We start from the raw sequence: 18,655 nt of genomic DNA, 5'->3' as shown, positions 1-18,655 counted from the left end.
CTACATGATTCCAAAGTCTGAAACTTCAGATTATGTAATTAACTACTGTTAAAGTCCAGCCTTTTGTGTCAAAGAATAAAATCATAGGAATCCCGAAGACATTATTCAGATGCTGGCAAGTCAGGCCCCAAGTTTTGTTACTTCTGCCTGCTCTCTTGTAAGGATGACGACCTTACCGACGCAGATCAGCTTGACAACAGGACCTAGAACACTCCCTAGACAAGCAGGGCCTTATTTATGCGTCAGGCTGCTCTTCACTAAGCTAGGGATGCTAGTCCAAAGAAAAGTAGGATTTTACTTAACAAAATTAGAATGAATTTACTGGTTTTACAGTTATAAATGATGCTGTCCAAAACTCTGGTAAACTACTTCACATCTGGAAATGTCTTTAAATGGAAGGGTGTAATTTAGCAAAATCCTGTAGAAATGATGTGTACTGCCAAGTTCATTGGTTAAGGAAAATCACATCACTTAAACGCACTAGCTAAATAAGCCTTCCCTCATGCCGAGGGAAGGGGGATCACTGATCCACACGCGTCACGCTTATCCACGCCTGCTCCTCTGGAACACCACCAGTCCTTAAGGAAGGGCTCCGGGGTCACCCCATTCCGGCTTCCCCACAGAGCCGAAACGCAGCTCCAGGCTTGTGAATGCAAGCACGCCTTTAGGGCAGGGGCTTTTTAATTTTTTAAGATCTAAATGTGCCTTTTTCTCCTATCAAAGTGACTATTTTCTTACGTTTACTTAAAATTAGAAACTAAAGTCAACAGTCCTTCCCTTCTGACTTCTCCTTTCCACAGGCGTCTACCTCGGAGTTCATGGGAGAGGAAGTCTCTCAAGTCCCTTTAGTCAGACCGTGAAATAAGCTGCACACGTGAGGCGAGATCCATGCTTTATCAACACGTTACTCTCACAAGTCCCAGTGACAGGCTCCATACACAAGACTCTCAGTTCATTTTACAGACTCTGGAACCAAGGTGTTCAAAAGGTGAATTCTGAAACCATGGTTGGTGCAGCAAATTAATATATCAAAACAAACAAAAGCGTCATCCAAATATTTACATTTAAAAAAGACATTTAAAAAAACAGGCTACTTATTAAGTGTGCTTGAACAAACCATGTGTGGAATTGAATTCCATTCATTATGGAGTTAGTTTCTGCTAAACACTGACGCTACAGAGACCCCTGGCATCTGAGGATTTAAGAATTTTCAAGTGTTCTCAACCTATGCTAAGAAAATAAAACATGACAGATGATTTCCGTGCGCTAATTTGGACCTCAGAAGTGCAAGTGCTAGTACGTAAGGCAGGTTACTCAAGAGTCAGAGGCCCGGCACCCGTAACCGGGCCTGGCTTTGCCGCTGCCTAAGTATCACCAGGAATTCAATAAAATGCTCCGTAGAAGTCACTGAATTTTGTATTACACCTCACTTCATTATATCCCTGTAATTTCACAAACCTGGGACATTCACAAAAATGTTTTGAAATATGTTCCTTCCGAAGGTGGAGGGTCTTCTATATTACATCAAAGTAAAAACCATGCAGTTTCTTAGAGCTCACAGAGCTTTTCCAAAGTAAACTATTGATCGTACAGCCCAATTAAAAACTCAAACACTGTTTCACAGGCACAGAAAAGTCACAGCTCAGCATAGCCAATGCAGTTAATCCGACACCTCAGCCCCGCTCGCAAAGCGGTTCACAGCTATACAGTCACTCATTTCCTTGACGAGCTTTGGCTCAGATGTTTAAATACTTAAGCAACTTGGAAAGATTTTTCATTTCTGTTCTGTTATTTTCTTGTGTGAGCATGACTGTAGGGGGAATTATAATAAAGAGGGATTAAGTTCATTATAGTGAAGACAGATAAGGAATAAAACAGCTACTAAAACTTCATTTACCATTTCCTTACAAAATATATGTAGAAGAATATGGCTTAAAGACAGAGGGGAAAAGCCTCTTCTTTGTTCACACTCCATTACTCTAGTACTTATCCAGTCTGACAACGTCAAACTTAATTTACCATCGAGGGCAAGGAGAACTAACAGGAATTTTATGAAGTCCAGTTCATTTTGGTTTTGAGATTCTAAGTGCTTAAGATTTTGGAGTTTTTCAGATAAACTTTAAAAAAAAATCAATAACCAAAACACCCCAAAGATTAGATAGCAAACAACTGGTTAACCATTGAAAATTATCCAACTCTTACTAGAACCTGGCTTAGTCTGTAGACTAAGGCAACGATTCTTAAGCAAGACATTTCCGTTGAGAAAAATGATCTCTTAGGGAAAAAAAACAAAACCAGAGTGGTCTCAAGTCATTCCACAGCTATCTCTTGGGTCAGAAATAGAACAATGGACAAGAACTCAGTTTCCACAAATGTACCATTTTCTTTTTTTTTTTTTAAAGACAGTGACATTGGTTTTATGGATCAAAACCAGAATTTTCATGTTTCACAATTTTGGTGCTAGAGGTCCCCAGATTCCTAACTCACTGGGGAAGGTTTCTGAAGGTGTGCATTAAGGTAAACAGCAGCAAAATACCCAACAGCGTTACTGCTAAAAGCAGCTGCTCCTGCTTGCGCCTTTAGAATACCAGCCGTAAAACAGCAAAAACACGCACATCTGTGCCATCAGTTGGGATGTGAGCTATTCTAAACAAGAAACAACTGTTAACAGTCCAAGGCAGGACCTCTACAATCATAGTGGGCAAGCGCTGAGTTGTGGGGAGAAAATGTCAGCACATGCCCAAAAGGAGACAGTGCACACGTTTAGTATTCTAAAGGCTGCTTCAGGCAGGCCAGCAATGATTCTGCTAAGACCAACTGCTCACATACACACACACGCACACACATAGATTTAAAAGGTTTTAAAAAAACCAAATTTGTTACTTTAGAAAAATAAATGCAGTGCATTTTCAGCAATATGATCGCCACAGACTCTGATTGCTCCGTCCACACATAAGCAGTAGCCGCCTTCTATGGTGATATGGCTTCTCTGCACTAATTCCCATCAGGCCGAAAAACATTAGGGCGGGTTAGGTAAAGACCGAATTGTTGCACAAAGGAACATTTACTCATCAGATCCCACCGATCTCTTCTGTGCCCGTTTCCTGGGCAACCTTCTTGGTGAAGCTTTATCTGGAAGAAAAGAGAAAGTTTTAACTTGCCTGACTATATAAATGTGTTAAATTCAATAGCATTTTTCTTCAATTTTACCATTTAGTTCAAAAAATCACACGCATGCAATAAGACCATCAACAGTAAGTGTCTCTTATCCAGTACAGATATTTAAATTAAACTTTCAAATAATCCGTCAAGAGGTTAACTCAAAATGAAAGTCTACATACTTATAAGCTGCTAAGTAAATCTTACAGGTCATCATCACACACACAAACTTTTATGGGTAATTTTGTATGGTGACAGACGGTAACAAGGCTTACTGCAGTGACCATTTCCCAGTGTATACAAACATCTATCATTAGTTGTATACCTGAAACTGATATGACATTATGTCTGTCCATCAAAACTTTTTGCAACTAGGGCAGGAAAAGATCTAATCTTGGTCACAGTGATATTGCAAAATCTTCCTAAAGTCTACAGCTGAGCATGTTTATACCTGCAAAAGGACAATCTTTACAGCATAAACAATTGATACTGGTTACAAACTAAAGACAGTATTTACAAACACAGCATGCACTTGGCACAATTTTCAGCAGTTTCACAAATTTACCTGAAATGAGCGGCAGGTTAGAGAAAATTATGCAGTGTATCAGTATTAAAACTATTCTACACACAAAGCAGTATTTCGCCTTTCCTCTTACATTAGTCTTAGCGTGGTCTATTAAACCAAACATAACCTGGTGGTGTTCCTTTCACTTTCATCCAGTAGGAGTCATCTTGAAGTTTATTTAAAAAGTAAAAGATTGTCTTCTCTCTGACCATGGTCCTTTTTATTTTCTAGGAGCACCTAACCTATTAGGAATGTAAGTTCTTTATGCAGTAAGCTACAAATTATAAGTATCTTTCCAGTATAAAAAAACACATAGTAAATGTTTACAAAGAATATTTACAAGCTAAAAATTCTTTTTTAAAGACTGTACTTAAGAATTAAGCGCCTGAAGTGTCACAGGAGAGCTGGCCTCTGTGCTTTGGCAGCAGGTTGGTGATGAGGGGCTCCAGGGATCGGTGCCTGACAGTGAGCACAGACGCACCTTCCGGTGGAGAAAGCCCAGAACTTTCACCAGGTTTTCAAAAAGGCCAGACTATGAATTAATTGCCTTTTCCACCTCTATTTTATTTTTAAAAGTAAGTAATAGCTAATTAATTAGTGTTCACCACCCCCACCAACAACAATACTTCAGAATCAGCCATTTACATGGACACAGCTGTTACTATAGATATGAAATGGTCATTACTGACTCCCAATGTCAACCTCTGCAGCAGAGTTTTAAACACAGAAATACATGATAAAAGTCTCTAAGAAGCTGCAAAGCCTATTTGTTCAACAAGAGAACTTCACTCCATCAGTAGAACAGCCCAATCCAGCTTACCTTTAACAGTGAGTCTAAAACCTTGCCCACCCACCTGTCTGGCCATCAGCTAAGCAGCAGAAACATGAACCAGAGGGCGGCCTGGAGTCATCCAGTTTTGGGGAAAGTGGCTCCAAACACCGCAAAAGCCCAGAAAGCGGCCTTTCATTTCAGCAAAGAAAACTGATACATATATGATGTTTCTCCGTCTCCAAAGGAAAAGCACCGCCTCACCACTCCCCCACCCCTGACAAAACCCAAACGCAGTGCCCAATCATGATGCCTGAAGCCAAGCCTCATTCTTAACTGTAAATGAAAAGTAAGTACCATTCCATAGCATACTGCTAGATTAACACATGTGGTAACACTAGAGCATGATTAGTAAGAGAGAAGAGAAACAGGAAGTATCATACCCTGCTGAGAACACTACCTTTGGGGAGGGAACTGGAACACTTTCCACAGAGAGACACATACGCTGCGACCTAGCTACTCTACCTTCAGGAAATTATCCTGGGTAGGAGAGTGGGCAAAAGAGGAGTCTGGGGCCAAATGGTACCAACTTCCAGTTGTAAGTCACAAGGATCTGATACACGAAAGGCAATTACAGTTAAACAATACTGGGCTGCCACCTGAACACGGACAAGAGAACAGACCTTAAAGGGGTCTCATCCCATCACGAGAAAACACCTGTGTGGGACGGTGCTGACTCGGTGACACGATCACTTCACAAATGTCAACTCATTATGGTGACGTGCAAAACTAACCTTACGTGTCAACTACATCTCAATTTTGAAAATTATCCCATCATCTTATATGTAAGAATATTCACTGGAGGATTAATTTTAAGAACAAAAAAAACCTGGAAACAGAAATTGTTCTATCCTTCAACACAGAACAGGCTTAATCAATCCTAACACATTTATATAAAAGAACTGTAAAAGAATACTATACGGTCGGTAAAAACGAGGTAAGTACGTAAGTAATCACCACAGACAGACACCCAAGGCACGAGAGCTCAGGCTGCAGAACCGTGTGCCACACGAGCCCGTCTGTGAACACAGACACAGGAGCAGCAGGAGTGCAGCAACGCGCGTGTAGAAACCGCCTTGAGTAACACGTGAACACCAGCAACTCATGCAAAGTGGGACTGGTGGAGCCGGCAGGTGACGTGAAAGTCTTCACCTTAAAAAATGAGGTCATACTGCTTTTATAATGTTTTTTAAAAAGTCCACTTACCACTGGAGAGAGAAAAAAAAAAACACTACATTCTTCTGTAAATACTAGTATTTCACCAACTGCATATATAATAAAAACTGAAATTATATTAAACTATCAAGCAGTATGATAGGTTTATTCTTTCAAATACAGTGGTAGCTGGCAATTCGTTTTCTAATAAACAGTGGTAGAAAACTGTCATTCATGAAACTTATTATAAGGCATTCACATGCTGCACAAGAGCTCTCAATACTACATCAAATACCATTAAAAAAATTAATTGCCTCACCTCTTCTACTCTGCACTGAAGCAACAGGAAAGAAAAAAAAGACAGGGAAAGGTTAAGGATATAGAGAACTCACACATCTGTACACAAACGGCAGATGCGGCAACATTTCTAAAGTATAAACACAGTACAGAGAGAAGATGGAAAGCATTCACTAACCATATTAGACTCTAGAAGTAATGAAAAGGTAAGTGCTAAGTAGCATCAACCAGGCATTTCTTTTTGCTAAATCTAAGACACTTACTTCCATTTAAGAGAAAAATTTCCAGCCAAGTTTGAGTACTTACTGATCTGGTTCAGAGTTTCCTGAGGAATCCAGCTCATGTCAACGTCATTTTGACTTGAGGTTCCCATCTCTACCTTCTGAATGGGCCTCTTGCGCTGAGAGAACATAAAAATATCACGTTACAGGAGCTCCATTATAGTGTTTTATTACTGTAATTTAAAAAAGACCTCTATCAAGCTACCTGCTTAAATATCTTAATAGATAAACATGTTCCCTTCTAGTTCTAAAACATATTCCTCAATTATTTTTTTAACTAGACAGGGGGACACCATGTCCACAGCAATTACGAAGAATAAGGAATAAATCTTCACAATTATTTATTCCCAGTCATTAATGACCTTTTCCTCTGCTCTAAAGCTCCAAATGTTAATACAATCGGTAGACCGAGTAAGAACTATTTATACAGTGATTTTTCTCATTTTGGAAATCTTAAGAATTTATTTTCACATTCAATAAAATGTGGGATAATTACTGAAATGTTGCATGCAGATTCCTGCGTTGTATCTAAATACACTTAAATAGCTGGTATAAATAAAACAAAAACAGGCAATCTCAGTTAAGCTAACAGCCTCAAACTGTTCCGTGAGTATTCGCAGCAAAACTGCAAGAAAGAAAAGAGACATAACTCTTCTCTTCAATCCTATTCTTTAAAAAATAGTAAAACCCCATCTAGTTATTTACATAAGAAACCGAATTATTAATTACACAGTCTGAAAACTGGATCTGAATACACAGAAAGACAACTGAAAAAAATGGTTTACCCCTAATACATAAGTTTATACAAAAATGCTGACGATTTTATGAAAATGAAGTAATGAAAGTGATGGAAATTAACGTTTAAGCACTATTTCTCTTTAAAAGATAATGACTTAACATGTACTACCAATATGAGAGATTTAACTGCCTGACTTATTGCTTAATAAATAATGATTAACCAAAATATCTAGCAATTGTTTGGAGCCAGTGGACATCAATATATTTGACACAAACCATGTTACATACTGAAAGGAACAGTATGGATTATTCCGTTTGGGGGCTTTTGTTTGGCGGCTGGGGGAGGCGAGGGAGATGAGGACGCAGGGGAAGAATTAACCACCGCGTTCAAAGCTGGGAGACCATGGCCACACGAGGGCCTTCAACACGGACACGTCACTTCTCTAGCAAGAGCAGAATTCAGCCAATTTCACTTTCTTTTTCAAACCAAGACTCATTTAAGTGCTAATTAGAAATCAGCCCTATGATCAAGAATAAGCTGCATGGCTAATAAGTAAAATAACATATCCATTAACTGCAGGTGGCAGAAAATTCTGAACAAACCCAAACATACCCCCAAGGTCTCATCTTCAAGCTTCATTTTAAAAAGCTGTAACAGACCTGTAAATCTATAAACCCACAGTGACAGCAAGCAAGCACAAACATGCAGACTGTCCTTGGCACTGGGCCGACCTCGGAAGACCCGCGATGGGAGCGGCTTAGTTCACGCGCGTTTACCTTTCTAGACTCCAGGAGCTGGTGAAGGCCAACGACAACCAGCAGCCCGAGACCCGCCAGGAACATGTACATAAATATGCTGATGCCAAAGGAGAAGACAGAAACTCGCTTCAGTTCCTAAGAAATACCGCAGCTAATCAAAACTACAGTCACGCTTCAACTCAGAAGACCTGGGAGGCAACTGCAATGAGAATTCTAACACAACATGTGTTTTCCAAACAACTTATGGGGAAAAAAAGAGTAAAATATTTTAAATTCAACTAAGATGAAGGTAATAGTTTCATGAATTTACCTTTTTCTTTAACGTCAATTAGTCTCCCTCCTACTCTGCCAAAGGGAATATGATCTACAATGAATTTCTTCATAATTTGTTATGTTCTAAGCTCAGTTAAAATAACTGTATTAGGTTTTGTTCCTCAAAGATCAGATTTTGCACGATTTTATTTAAAAACTACTCTTTGTGAATCATAAGTATATGCTGAAAAATGATTCGGTATTCACAATGAATATACTTTTCAAGATAAAAATCTCCTAACATATTTGCAGTAGCAATTTTGGAGGCATGCAACTTCCATTAGGCTGGTGACTATAAATCAATTTAAAGACAGGAAGAACAAAAAGTGAACTCTCTTTCTAAATCAATTTTTGTTAGTTTTAACTACCTTTCCTAACGTGTTGTTATTAATCATTGTTGTGAGAATCATCTAAAGTGTGGAGTTAAGTGGTCAAGATTTCAACCCATCCACAGCAGGCTCCATTTTCACCATGAAACACCAGGATGACAGACACGAGCCTCCCAGTCCTGCCTTCTGAGACCAAAATCTACATCCGGCAAAACTCACTTACGTTTCTCCATCTAACCCATCTTCTCTCTCAATGATTGTAACTGTTTGATTGAAGACAGCATCTTGGAAAACATTGCCCTGTTAAGAAAAAATAAATCACAAAAATCTGAAATGCACTGGAAGAATGAAAGCTTACAAAATTTCTTCTAACTGTCATCCTAACATACACTACAGCTCTCTCATCACTTACGATATCCTAAGACTTAACAGAATTGTATTAAGTGTATTAATTATAAGTCAATGTCAGGGATTCAACATTATGACGTTACTTTGTCCTACAAAACAGAATGACTCCAACTTTGCTAAAATTGTCCACTTTCTTTGAGGGGGGTGGGATGATGTGTGAGAAACCAGGGAAGTGAGTACACAGTAAAATATACAGAAAGAAGCAGAGAACACAGAACACTCTTCAGCTAGAAGCCCTGGCTTCTGCTGTATGTAACCCTTCAAACAAGAAAGCAAAGGCATGGAATGGGCATTCTGCAGCACAACCTTGTTTTAAGAACTAGACTTGAGCAGAAGTCCAGTCCATACTGACAATGGGTTGGAAATCAATCTACATCAAACGGTCAGTGACACTCACAGTATCAAAACCTTTTTCTCTGGTGGTCTCGAAATACTTTTGTCAGCTCAATACAATCTCAGTTTTCAAAGACGAGAGACTCACTGGGACAACACACAGCTGTGCTCCGTGTTCTGTGTGAAGCACTGAGGTAATGCTTTTCCAAACTGTCACTATTTACTGTTGAACTGTAATGGTTTAAGTCTTATTTCAAGGTCTTTCGATCAGCAAACCAAGATGACACAGACAGTCAAACAGAACTGAATCTACAGGCATGCTTTTGGATGAAGTTTAATTCTGTTTAAAAACAAGATGAAATACATAATCCTTCAGGCTACTAAGCTATAACGGTGAGGAAACTTAGTACATTGCTTTGAAAATAAGGAAGGGGAATTCCTGGCAGTACAATGGTTACAACTCGGCACTCTCAATGCCAAGGCCCAGGTTCAAGCCTGGTCAGGAAACTGAGATCACGCAAGCCCGGGAGGTGCAGCTTTTAAAAAAAAAAAGATGGAAAAATCTTTCCCACATTCTACTAAGTAGTTTTAAAAAAACAAACAAGGAAACTTAATGGCAGCATCAGAAATTTGACGCAGACATAAGATCAACACAGTGACACTAGGGTGATGAAAAGGTTCAATAAGCTTTCCAGAAAGGATGACATTTCCTTTCCTGAAAGCTTTTTAGATGTGCGCTCAACTGAAGGAGGACGTAACAGCTGGTATCTAGAGGTCAGCTCCCAGCAGCAAAATCCTAGTGGGCTTCTCTCATTCATTCACTGGCCACACCTACACTGTGGAGTAAAGTACCTGAGAGGCACCCGAGAGGCTACCTGGGTCTCATAAACCATAAGCCTTTTCAATATTCTAAAAATATTCAGTTGTATTTTATGAGGGTATAAAATGACAGGAAAATAGTCGCAGAAAGTCCTTAAATCTTACACAGAGTAGTAGTAAAATGGGCAAAATGCAAGCGACAAAAAGCACAAAGATGACTTAATATGTATGAACACCTGAAGAGGCAGTGGATTGCACTCTTTTCTAGAACTTTCCTAGCCCTCACTCACTCGTCTCCAGGACACAGTCCTTGTCACGCCGTGATCTGTTTACACTCCTCTGGCCCACTGCCTTACAGACTCGAAGACAGAGATGTGTGTAACCAACCTTTGCCTGCCTGCTCCCCATCAACTCCAACCACCAAACAGGCACTCGAATGAATAAACACAACAGTACTTAGACGTCAACTGTCCTCACACGCCCCTAACTTAGGGAGGGCCTTACGTTCAAATCCTTGTAGTTCAGGTTGATGACCAGACCGAAGGGCCGGCCCCCCATGGGCTCTGCGGGGATGAAGGAGTACTCAAAGGTTGCCTGTCTCTGGGGCGGCACGACCGTGTTCAGAGGGAGAGCGGTGAAATTCTGGATGTAAAACTGGTAGTCCTGAGGGTAACGGAATGAGGCGTCGAGAGACTCGACAATAAAGTCTTCCGTACCCTTGTTTGTAAAGCCTACCAGGAACTTCACAATGTTATTTGCTGGAAAATCTACGAAACAAAAAAAGAGACAGGAAGGTTAGAAAACATTTGAAGGGCGCAGAAGACGCAGACATTACAAATGGGTTCTGAGGCCCGTTCCTGCTGTGCATGGACTTGGTTTCGGAACCTGTTTCAGGAAAACATTCCAGCCGTGCTCCAGCAGCTGGCTGGAGGCTGTGTGTAAGCTGAAACCCTAGTCAACACGCCAGTGCTCCAACTGAAGAGCTCAACTGAGCACCTCGATTGGAGCCCCGGTCGCTGCCAAGCCACCAGGAGCAGCGGGCGCTGTGCTCAGCAGTCAGGGCCCCCAGGGCGGCTGGGCGCGGTGCCGAGCTCACCAGCGGTGCCGCGCTCAGGCTCTGCTGGCGGTGCGAACAGTGGGCAGGAGAGCGACAGGGAGGGGACGCCTGAGATTCACCTGCAAACTGCAACATCTGTCAGACGTTAAAAAAAAAAAACACCCTTATCTACTTTAGGCAGTTACTCAGAATGCAGATCTGAAGGTTAAGACCCACGGAGGCAGCTACAAAGATGAAACTAGGAAAACAAAAACCTCTCAATCAAATCACGTTTTCTGTAGACATAGAGCTGGAACGTACACAGGAATAAAACAGAGCGCTTGAGAAGGGCCCTCAAATGAATAATCTCCAGTAATAAGTATTCAATAATCATCTACAGAGCTACTCATCCACTGAAGCACAGGTTCTGGGGCCAGATGGACCTGAGTCTAAACCATCTTCACAGCCTGTTTACTGAGACAGTGACCTTGAGCAAGCAGTGATCTCTCAATCAGTTCAACAACTCTTCTCTCGGGGTTCCTGTTAGGATTCAGTAACACACACAAAATACTCAAAACGTCGGCTCTCAATAAATGTTAGCCATTTATTTTCTTCTAATGCAACACAGGCTTTAATTAAAAAAAAGATTTAGTATTTCACTAGTATTTACACTCAAAATATGAATGTTAATTTTACTGTGGCAGTTTGGATAGTTTAAAGACAGTATCTTTCAAGGGGACATTTAATTTCTAGTTAAAATGGATAGTATTTACTTTCCCCTTCCCTGGTGGCTCAGAGGTTAAAGCATCTGCCTGCAATGTGGGAGACCTGGGTTCGATCCCCGGGTCAGGAAGATTCCCTGGAGAAGGAAAAGGCAACCCACTCCAGTATTCTTGCCTGGAGAATCCCACGGACGGAGGAGCCTGGTAGGCTGCAGTCCATGGGGTCGCACAGTTGGACATGACTGAGCGACTTCACTTCACTTAGTTTCAAAGCCAGAAACGATACTTTACAGATATAGGTATTCATACATATATACGCACGCTTTTTTCCCCAAAGTGTGTCTGCACTATATTTGCAGAAATAAAGATCTTTATCATTATTAATGCTACCCCGAAAAGTGAGCTTGTCATTTAAAAAACTTCTGTATCTGAATTACAACCACATTCCCTGCTCACCTTCTCCTTTCACAAACAGGATGGTCGTATCTGCACTTGGTGAAGCTTCAGGTTCACCTGATACATCATCTTCCTCTTTATCTTCAGCCTAAAAGAAATGTTGAAAACGGATTACTACGGGGAAAAGCGCAGCATCATTTAAGAAGAGTGGCTTCACCGGATTTGGGACAGTGTATTAGCATACTGCATCTCCAAGGCTGTGCTGCGATCAGTGGTGGAATGAACAGTTACGTGCACATAGACCCCCCGGGGATTCTGCAACTATAACTGAGAGTGAGGCCTGAGAGTCTGTATTTCTAACAAGGATCCAGCAAATGCCCATGAAGCTGGTATTTAGATTACACTCTGAACTGCAAGGTTCTAGAGCCCAAGTGGGTAAGTTGTCTATAAAGTCTGAAACTTTGAAAACCGTATTTTTCAAAAGGACATATAATTTCTAGTTAAAATGGACAGTATTAATTTTTCCCCTTAAATGCCAGGAATACTACTTTCCAAGAAAAGAAGTCTCAAACACAGTCTTCAATTCCCTCCCCAACAAAGGGGAAAGGAGGGGCCGGTCTGAGGACTCAGACATCAAACCCTTTCAGCTTTGGGAACCACGAGGTCTCCCCCATGAGCATGCAGCCGCAGGCGCAGGCACAGGAGGCGAGCAGCCAGAGCCAACACGGAGAAGGCGGTACGCTGGCACGGGCCTGCGGGCTCCTTCTGCCACCCCTGCTCCAGGCCTGGTTATGAGTCATTCCATCCCAATTTACAGAACGACCTCCCTGTGAGAAGTCGGCACACCACTTGGAAGAAACGGTCTTTAAAAAATCATGACCAGGGAAATAATGAGGTGGCCAGCAAGCAATCGCTCAGTCATGTCCGACTTTTTGCGATCCCATGGATTGTAGTCTACCAGGCTTCTCTGTCCATGGGACTTTCCAGGCAAGCATACTGGAGTGGGTTGCCATTTCCTTCTCCAGGGGATGTTCTTGACTCAGGAATCAAACCCAGGTCTCCTGCATTGCAGGCAGACACTTTACCCTCTGAGCCACCAGGGAAGCCCCATAATGAGGTGGAGATGTCCTGAAATTCAATTAAATTTGCACGACTCAGAACATTTACTAATCACTGAATCGTATGCTTAAAATGAGAAAGTATCATGATGTGTAAATTATATTGCAATAACATTGTTTTAAAAAGGTCAACAGAGCAAAAACTATCTTACATTTTAAAATTTCTCCACACCCACCTCATATGCTTGAGAGAAGGCAGGAACCAGAAACCGTCAAATGCAGGGAAAAGGAGATACTTGAGAAGCGAGAGAATCACACTACGACCTGACCACGAGGTCACCAGCATTAAGGAGTGAGGAGGCAGCGGCAGCAGCACCGAGAAAACCCGGAAGGGCCACAAGGCCAGCAAGGAGGGGCGCTCAGGACAGGCTCAGGGCAGAGACCAGGCCAGGAACCCGGCCATCAGGCCACTGGCACCGCAGCAAGAAGGTTCACGAGATTCGTGGGAGCTGACCGACCACTGTGAGAACGAATGGGAAATGAGCAGGAGAGAGAGCTGTACAAAGCACTCTTCTAAGAACTGTCCTGGTAAAAAGGAAACCTGTACCAACTTAAGGGGAACACCAAGTGGAGGCGTGTGGGCACGTCTGGACCTTAACAGAAGCAAGTCACCAGGAAAAATCACCGCTTGAAGCCACAGGAAGCAAGAGGGTGATAAGCAAGATCCCACAGGACCAGACGGGAGAAGAGGGGAGAGCCCACCCCAGAGGAGAGCGAAGCTACTCTCTGACAGGAAAGACGCAGACAAGCTGCTTAGTGATATGTTCAGAAGAACTCAGGTTCTATTTGAGAGTTCACGCTGATGGCCTTCATGTTCTGACATTAAAGACCACATTGTTGTGAAGACTTCAAAGAGAAACTGATTTTGGAGTTTGAGAGTGGTTAAAAGATTCTCCCTAGGATAAATTACAGTAGTCTGGGAGAGAAAATAAGCTAGAGTGGAGTGAAAGTGTGAGTTTCTGAGTCATGGCTGACTCTGTGCCTGACTGTCACCCGCCAGTTCTCAGCTCCGAGCACGCCACAACGATCCTACTTGTAGCTCAATATGTCTGCTGTCTTACTGTAATTATATAGTAAAAGCTTCAAAATTGGACAACTGCTCAATCTTTCCTAAGCCCTCTCTCTATGAGAAATCCTCATGGAACACAGCTTACACATTGTTTTTTGTCTGCTCCTCACCCCCTGGCAGCAAAACGCATACACACTGTCCAAGAGCATAAAGACGGCGAGAACAGAGAGGCTATCTGGCTTGCTCACCCAGGGAATCCAGAACAGCGCCTGGCACACTGTAGGAACTCACAGATACACTGCTTATTGAGGGAGGAAGGAGAGGAGAGGAAAGTAAGACCCAGAAAGGTAAGTTGCCCAAGGTTGGAAAGTTAAGCAGGGTATGTCCCAAACCCACCAACTGGTCCAGCGGTCCTACTCAGTCGCCTGAAAGACTCCTGTCCATGTCACCTTGGACTGTTCTGTTTCACGTCTCCTTCCTTCTGCCAAAAAGTACTAAGGAATTATCCTCAGTGACTGGCCTCATTCTCCCAACTTCAATCCACTCTGATCCCAGTCACAAACCTCTAAAGGCAAACAGTCTAATACCATATTTGCCTACAGCAAGGAGGAACCCTAACACATCATACACATGCAGGGAGTCGAGCGCAGCCCTAACCAGATCTGTCGGTTCGTCTTCTTCCACTTCTGCTTCGTCATCTTCATCTTCGATTATAGAATCTTCCGCCGTTTCTTCATCTTCTGTAAGATCCTGAGCCACTGCCAATGAGCCTGACAGTAAGACATGAAACAAGCAGTTAGCCTTTACTCTGGAATACCAACTTTTCCTTTTCTAAAGGCAACAAAAATTTTCCCTCAGAATAACTCAATCTCCCAGTCCACTCAAGCGTTGCCAAATGACAAGGCATCTCAGAACATTCAGATGATCTTATCTAACTGCTAGTCTTACCAACTGCACATTAATTTTAGTGAGAAATGCTGTTTAACTTTAAAAAGCAGCTAGAAAAATGAACTGCTAAAACTACACATGCCGTAAAGGCCAAATAAATAAATTCAGGCAATTTTGTTAAACATATTAAAAGTAACAAAGTAAGTTTGTTTTAAAACTGAAAAGCTCTACAATTTAATCCATCATTAACCATATAAAACAAACCAAAAAAAAACCACCAAAATCCAGGCCTAAAAGAAAACAGCAATCTAAATATCTAGGCAAGTAATTGTTTATTAAGGTTCACAACAGCTCAATGCTCTTAACACTTCATAGCATATAACTCCAAGGAACAAACATCTGTATGACATCTATTGTAAAAACTAGCTCTCATAAAATACATTTGATTTAGTAAAAACTACATTGGTAATATCAGAGTTGAGAACTGAGAAAGCATGAATTCATTTTTGCATACAGCTTCAAACATGTTTTAAGATACTTCTTATAATCCCTACACTTAAAAATCATAGTGAAAGTTAAGCATAACTATAAAGCCAAAAAATTATAAATGCTAAGTTTATAGGCAAAAATACATGTCACATTAAATCTCTTTCAGGCAAGGCCCTCAGAAGAAATTTCAAAGTTTCACAGACTCTTCCAACACTTCTCAGAAAGAATGATGATGTGGCAATTCAGTACAGCGGGGGGGAAGAGAAAGGAAGCATGTGCACACACCGTAAAACCAAGAAGAAAGAGCGAATACTAAGGACTCTGCATTTCAAGCCTTTTCCACCTCCCTGAGTTCTTACTGCAGTTAAGATTTAAGTCAAATGTTAACACTGAACTTCATGAACTCAAAGTCAGCTTCTAATGCTTGTTGAACAAACCGAAACAGTGCATTCATAATTTAAAATAAAACTAGTAGGAAGACTATCTAGGTCTGACATAATAAAGTTGTACTTAAATTTCAAGACTTCTCAATAAATAAAATGGCTTTCACCCAACATTTATTAAACATTTTTATGCTAACCAGTAACAACTTTGTGCCTTAAAAAAAATCTAACACTTTTCTATTGGAAAAATTAAGAGAAAACATCTTTCGAAAGACAGACCCTAAGGCACCAAAAAAAAAAAAAAAAAAAATCAAAGATACCCAGATACTGATGTTTCTTAAGAAAATATTCTAAAGCCAGAAAAAAATATAGTCCAGATTCTAGACAAATACCATCACCAAATTTTCCTCAAGAAAATAAAAACAACCAGGAGAGCAATTCCTAAAGGAAAAGCATTCCTACTTAAATCTGCAAATGAACAACTGTGGTTAATTCTCCACTTGGTTTTCTATCCATTAAACAAAAATCAGTCAGTTTACTTTTCTTTGCAAAAAGAAAACGTGGAGGGCTGTCACTATCATTCATTTTGCCGCACAGCTTGCTTAAACTTACAGAATAAAAGGAATTCTAGCGATCATACGATCAGGCTAAATTCCATGGAGAAAACTGCAGTTCAAGACAGAATCAGGGCAAGAAGCCAAGTCTCCACTTTTTTATCATCCTGTTATTCACTGTCACACCAGATAAACTGTGGGGAATACATCTAAATAATGAACTAGACTACATTTTTTTTCAGGACTAGGCAATGCATCCAAGGAACAAACAAAAAAAGTTACCAAAAAAAGGAGAGCAAAAGAAGGCCTGGAGTAATGGACAGGCCCAAGGATTCCTCAGCCCGTCTGGGCGCAGGACTGCACTGGCAGACGAGCACGAGGGGTTTGGTGAAACCAAGACACCAGAGAACGCAGACAGCTGCGCTGATACACGAGGCTAGGACGGGAGGCTGGGCCCGAAAACACCCGGGTTTCGGCAAATGAATGGAGGACGCCGGGCCTGGAAGCCAGGGACACGTCAGCTCAGCGCCGAGGGGAGGGCAGGGCAGGGGGCGGAGCGGCAGCCGCGGGCGGTCAGCGGCCCCGGAGCGCTCCAGCCCGCCCGCCCGCCGCCCCCGCCGCCCCCGCCACCCTCGCCCCTCGCCCCGGCCCAGCCGGGCCTCCCGGCGCGCCCGAGCCTCCCGAGGCCCCCGACCCCTCCGTGCCTGGACCCGGCCTCGGCGGGGCCTGGCGCGCCGGGCCGCACTGCGCGCCGGAGGCGGGGATGGGGCCCAGAGGCCGCCGAGCGAGGCCGACTAGGAGATCCCAGCCCCGGGGGTACCCCGACCCGGGGGGCGCCGCGCCCGCCTCCGGCCTCACGCCTGCCTGGGTCCCACGGCGGCTCCCGCCCACCAGGCCGAGCCCCTCGACCCACGGCCCAGCCTCACCTCCTGGGCTGCCTCGGAGCAGGAGGGTGGCGGGGAATACCAGCAGGAGAAGCAGCAGCAGGCGGCGGAGGGACCTCATAGCGCGGCCGCTCCGGCGTCCAGGGCCCGAACGCGAGAACTCCCAGCCGCTCCGGCGCGAATGGCGTTACTCTTCATCCGGGCTCCGGGGGAGGGGCGGGACACGCACCGCGCACGGCCCTCGTCACGCCCCTCCTACGTGAGAGGGGCGGGGCACGCACCATGCGTGGCCCTCGCCAGGCCCCTTCCCGACGTGGCTGCTCGGTCCGAGCGGTGGGGGAGCGCAGGCGGCCCCGGGAGTCACGTGACAGGTTGCTAGGCCCTCCGAGATTCCCGCGAGATCTCCGAGAATCCCGCGAGCGTCCTCCTCCCATCACGGCCAAGGGCTACCGGCAACCTGCGCTTTTGCCGCTCACCGTGCCGTTCCATCCCTCCCTCCCAGTTAACGGTTCCTTTATTTGACTGACGATCAGCTTGGAAGTCTTTGTGCGATTGAAGAGTAATGCCGCTTAATATAAGGAACATGAACTGCCTGTTTTACAGACTATGCCAAAGCCTTTGACTGTGTGGATCACAATAAACTGGAAAATTCTGAAAGAGATGGGAATACCAGACCACCTGACCTGCCTCTTGAGAAACCTATATGCAGGTCAGGAAGCAACAGTTAGAACTGGACATGGAACAACAGACTGGTTCCAAATAGGAAAAGGAGTACGTCAAGGCTGTATATTGTCACCCTACTTAATTAACTTATATGGAGAGTACATCATGAGAAACGCTGGACTGGAAGAAGCACAAGCTGAAATCAAGATTGCCAGGAGAAATATCAGTAACCTCAGATATGCAGATGACACCACCCTTATGGCAGAAAGTGAAGAGGAACTAAAAAGCCTCTTGATGAAAGTGAAAGAGGAGAGTGAAAAAGTTGGCTTAAAGCTCAACATTCAGAAAACTAAGATCGTGGCATCTGGTCCCGTCAAATAGATGGGGAAACAGTGTCAGACTTTATTTGTGTGGGCTCCAAAATTACTGCAGATGGTGACTGCAGGCATGAAATTAAAAGACGCTTGCTCCTTGGAAGCAAATTTATGGCCAACCTAGACAGCATATTAAGAAGCAGAGACATTACTTT

The 18,655-nt window shown here is 43.0% G+C and overlaps 1 protein-coding gene across 2 annotated transcripts; it reads right to left on the bottom strand.

Annotated features, from left to right (window-relative positions):
• Positions 1-399: 399 nt before the first annotated feature.
• Positions 400-17,667, bottom strand: SSR1 (signal sequence receptor subunit 1). 2 transcript variants are annotated; one of them, XM_068961178.1, is made up of 8 exons: positions 17,506-17,667; positions 14,923-15,035; positions 12,199-12,286; positions 10,489-10,547; positions 8,648-8,724; positions 7,802-7,880; positions 6,312-6,405; positions 400-3,132 (listed from the first exon to the last, which is right to left on the bottom strand). In XM_068961178.1, the coding sequence occupies exons 1-8, from the start codon at positions 17,582-17,584 to the stop codon at positions 3,065-3,067; spliced, it is 657 nt and encodes a 218-aa protein (XP_068817279.1). In that variant the 5' UTR covers positions 17,585-17,667; the 3' UTR covers positions 400-3,064. The 2 variants fall into 2 exon arrangements, with proteins under 2 accessions (XP_068817279.1, XP_068817278.1); XM_068961177.1 differs by having other exon boundaries at positions 403-3,132; positions 10,489-10,751.
• Positions 17,668-18,655: the final 988 nt, after the last annotated feature.

This window comes from Capricornis sumatraensis, chromosome 22, assembly GCF_032405125.1.
Source record: "Capricornis sumatraensis isolate serow.1 chromosome 22, serow.2, whole genome shotgun sequence".
Lineage (NCBI taxonomy): Eukaryota > Metazoa > Chordata > Mammalia > Artiodactyla > Bovidae > Capricornis > Capricornis sumatraensis.
The sequence above is the reverse complement of the archived record's forward strand: the minus strand, read 5'-3'. Positions and strand labels throughout refer to the sequence as shown.

Excerpts from the sequence above, each read along its gene's own strand:
- SSR1 (XM_068961177.1), bottom strand. The coding sequence starts at position 17,584 with ATGAGGTCCCTCCGCCGCCTGCTGCTGCTTCTCCTGCTGGTATTCCCC. Across the intron at positions 12,287-14,922 it reads AAGACGAACCGACAGATCTG|GCTGAAGATAAAGAGGAAGA; the intron begins GTTAGGGCTGCG and ends CATTTCTTTTAG. Across the intron at positions 7,881-8,647 it reads GATGGGTTAGATGGAGAAAC|CATATTTATGTACATGTTCC; the intron begins GTAAGTGAGTTT and ends CTTTGGCATCAG.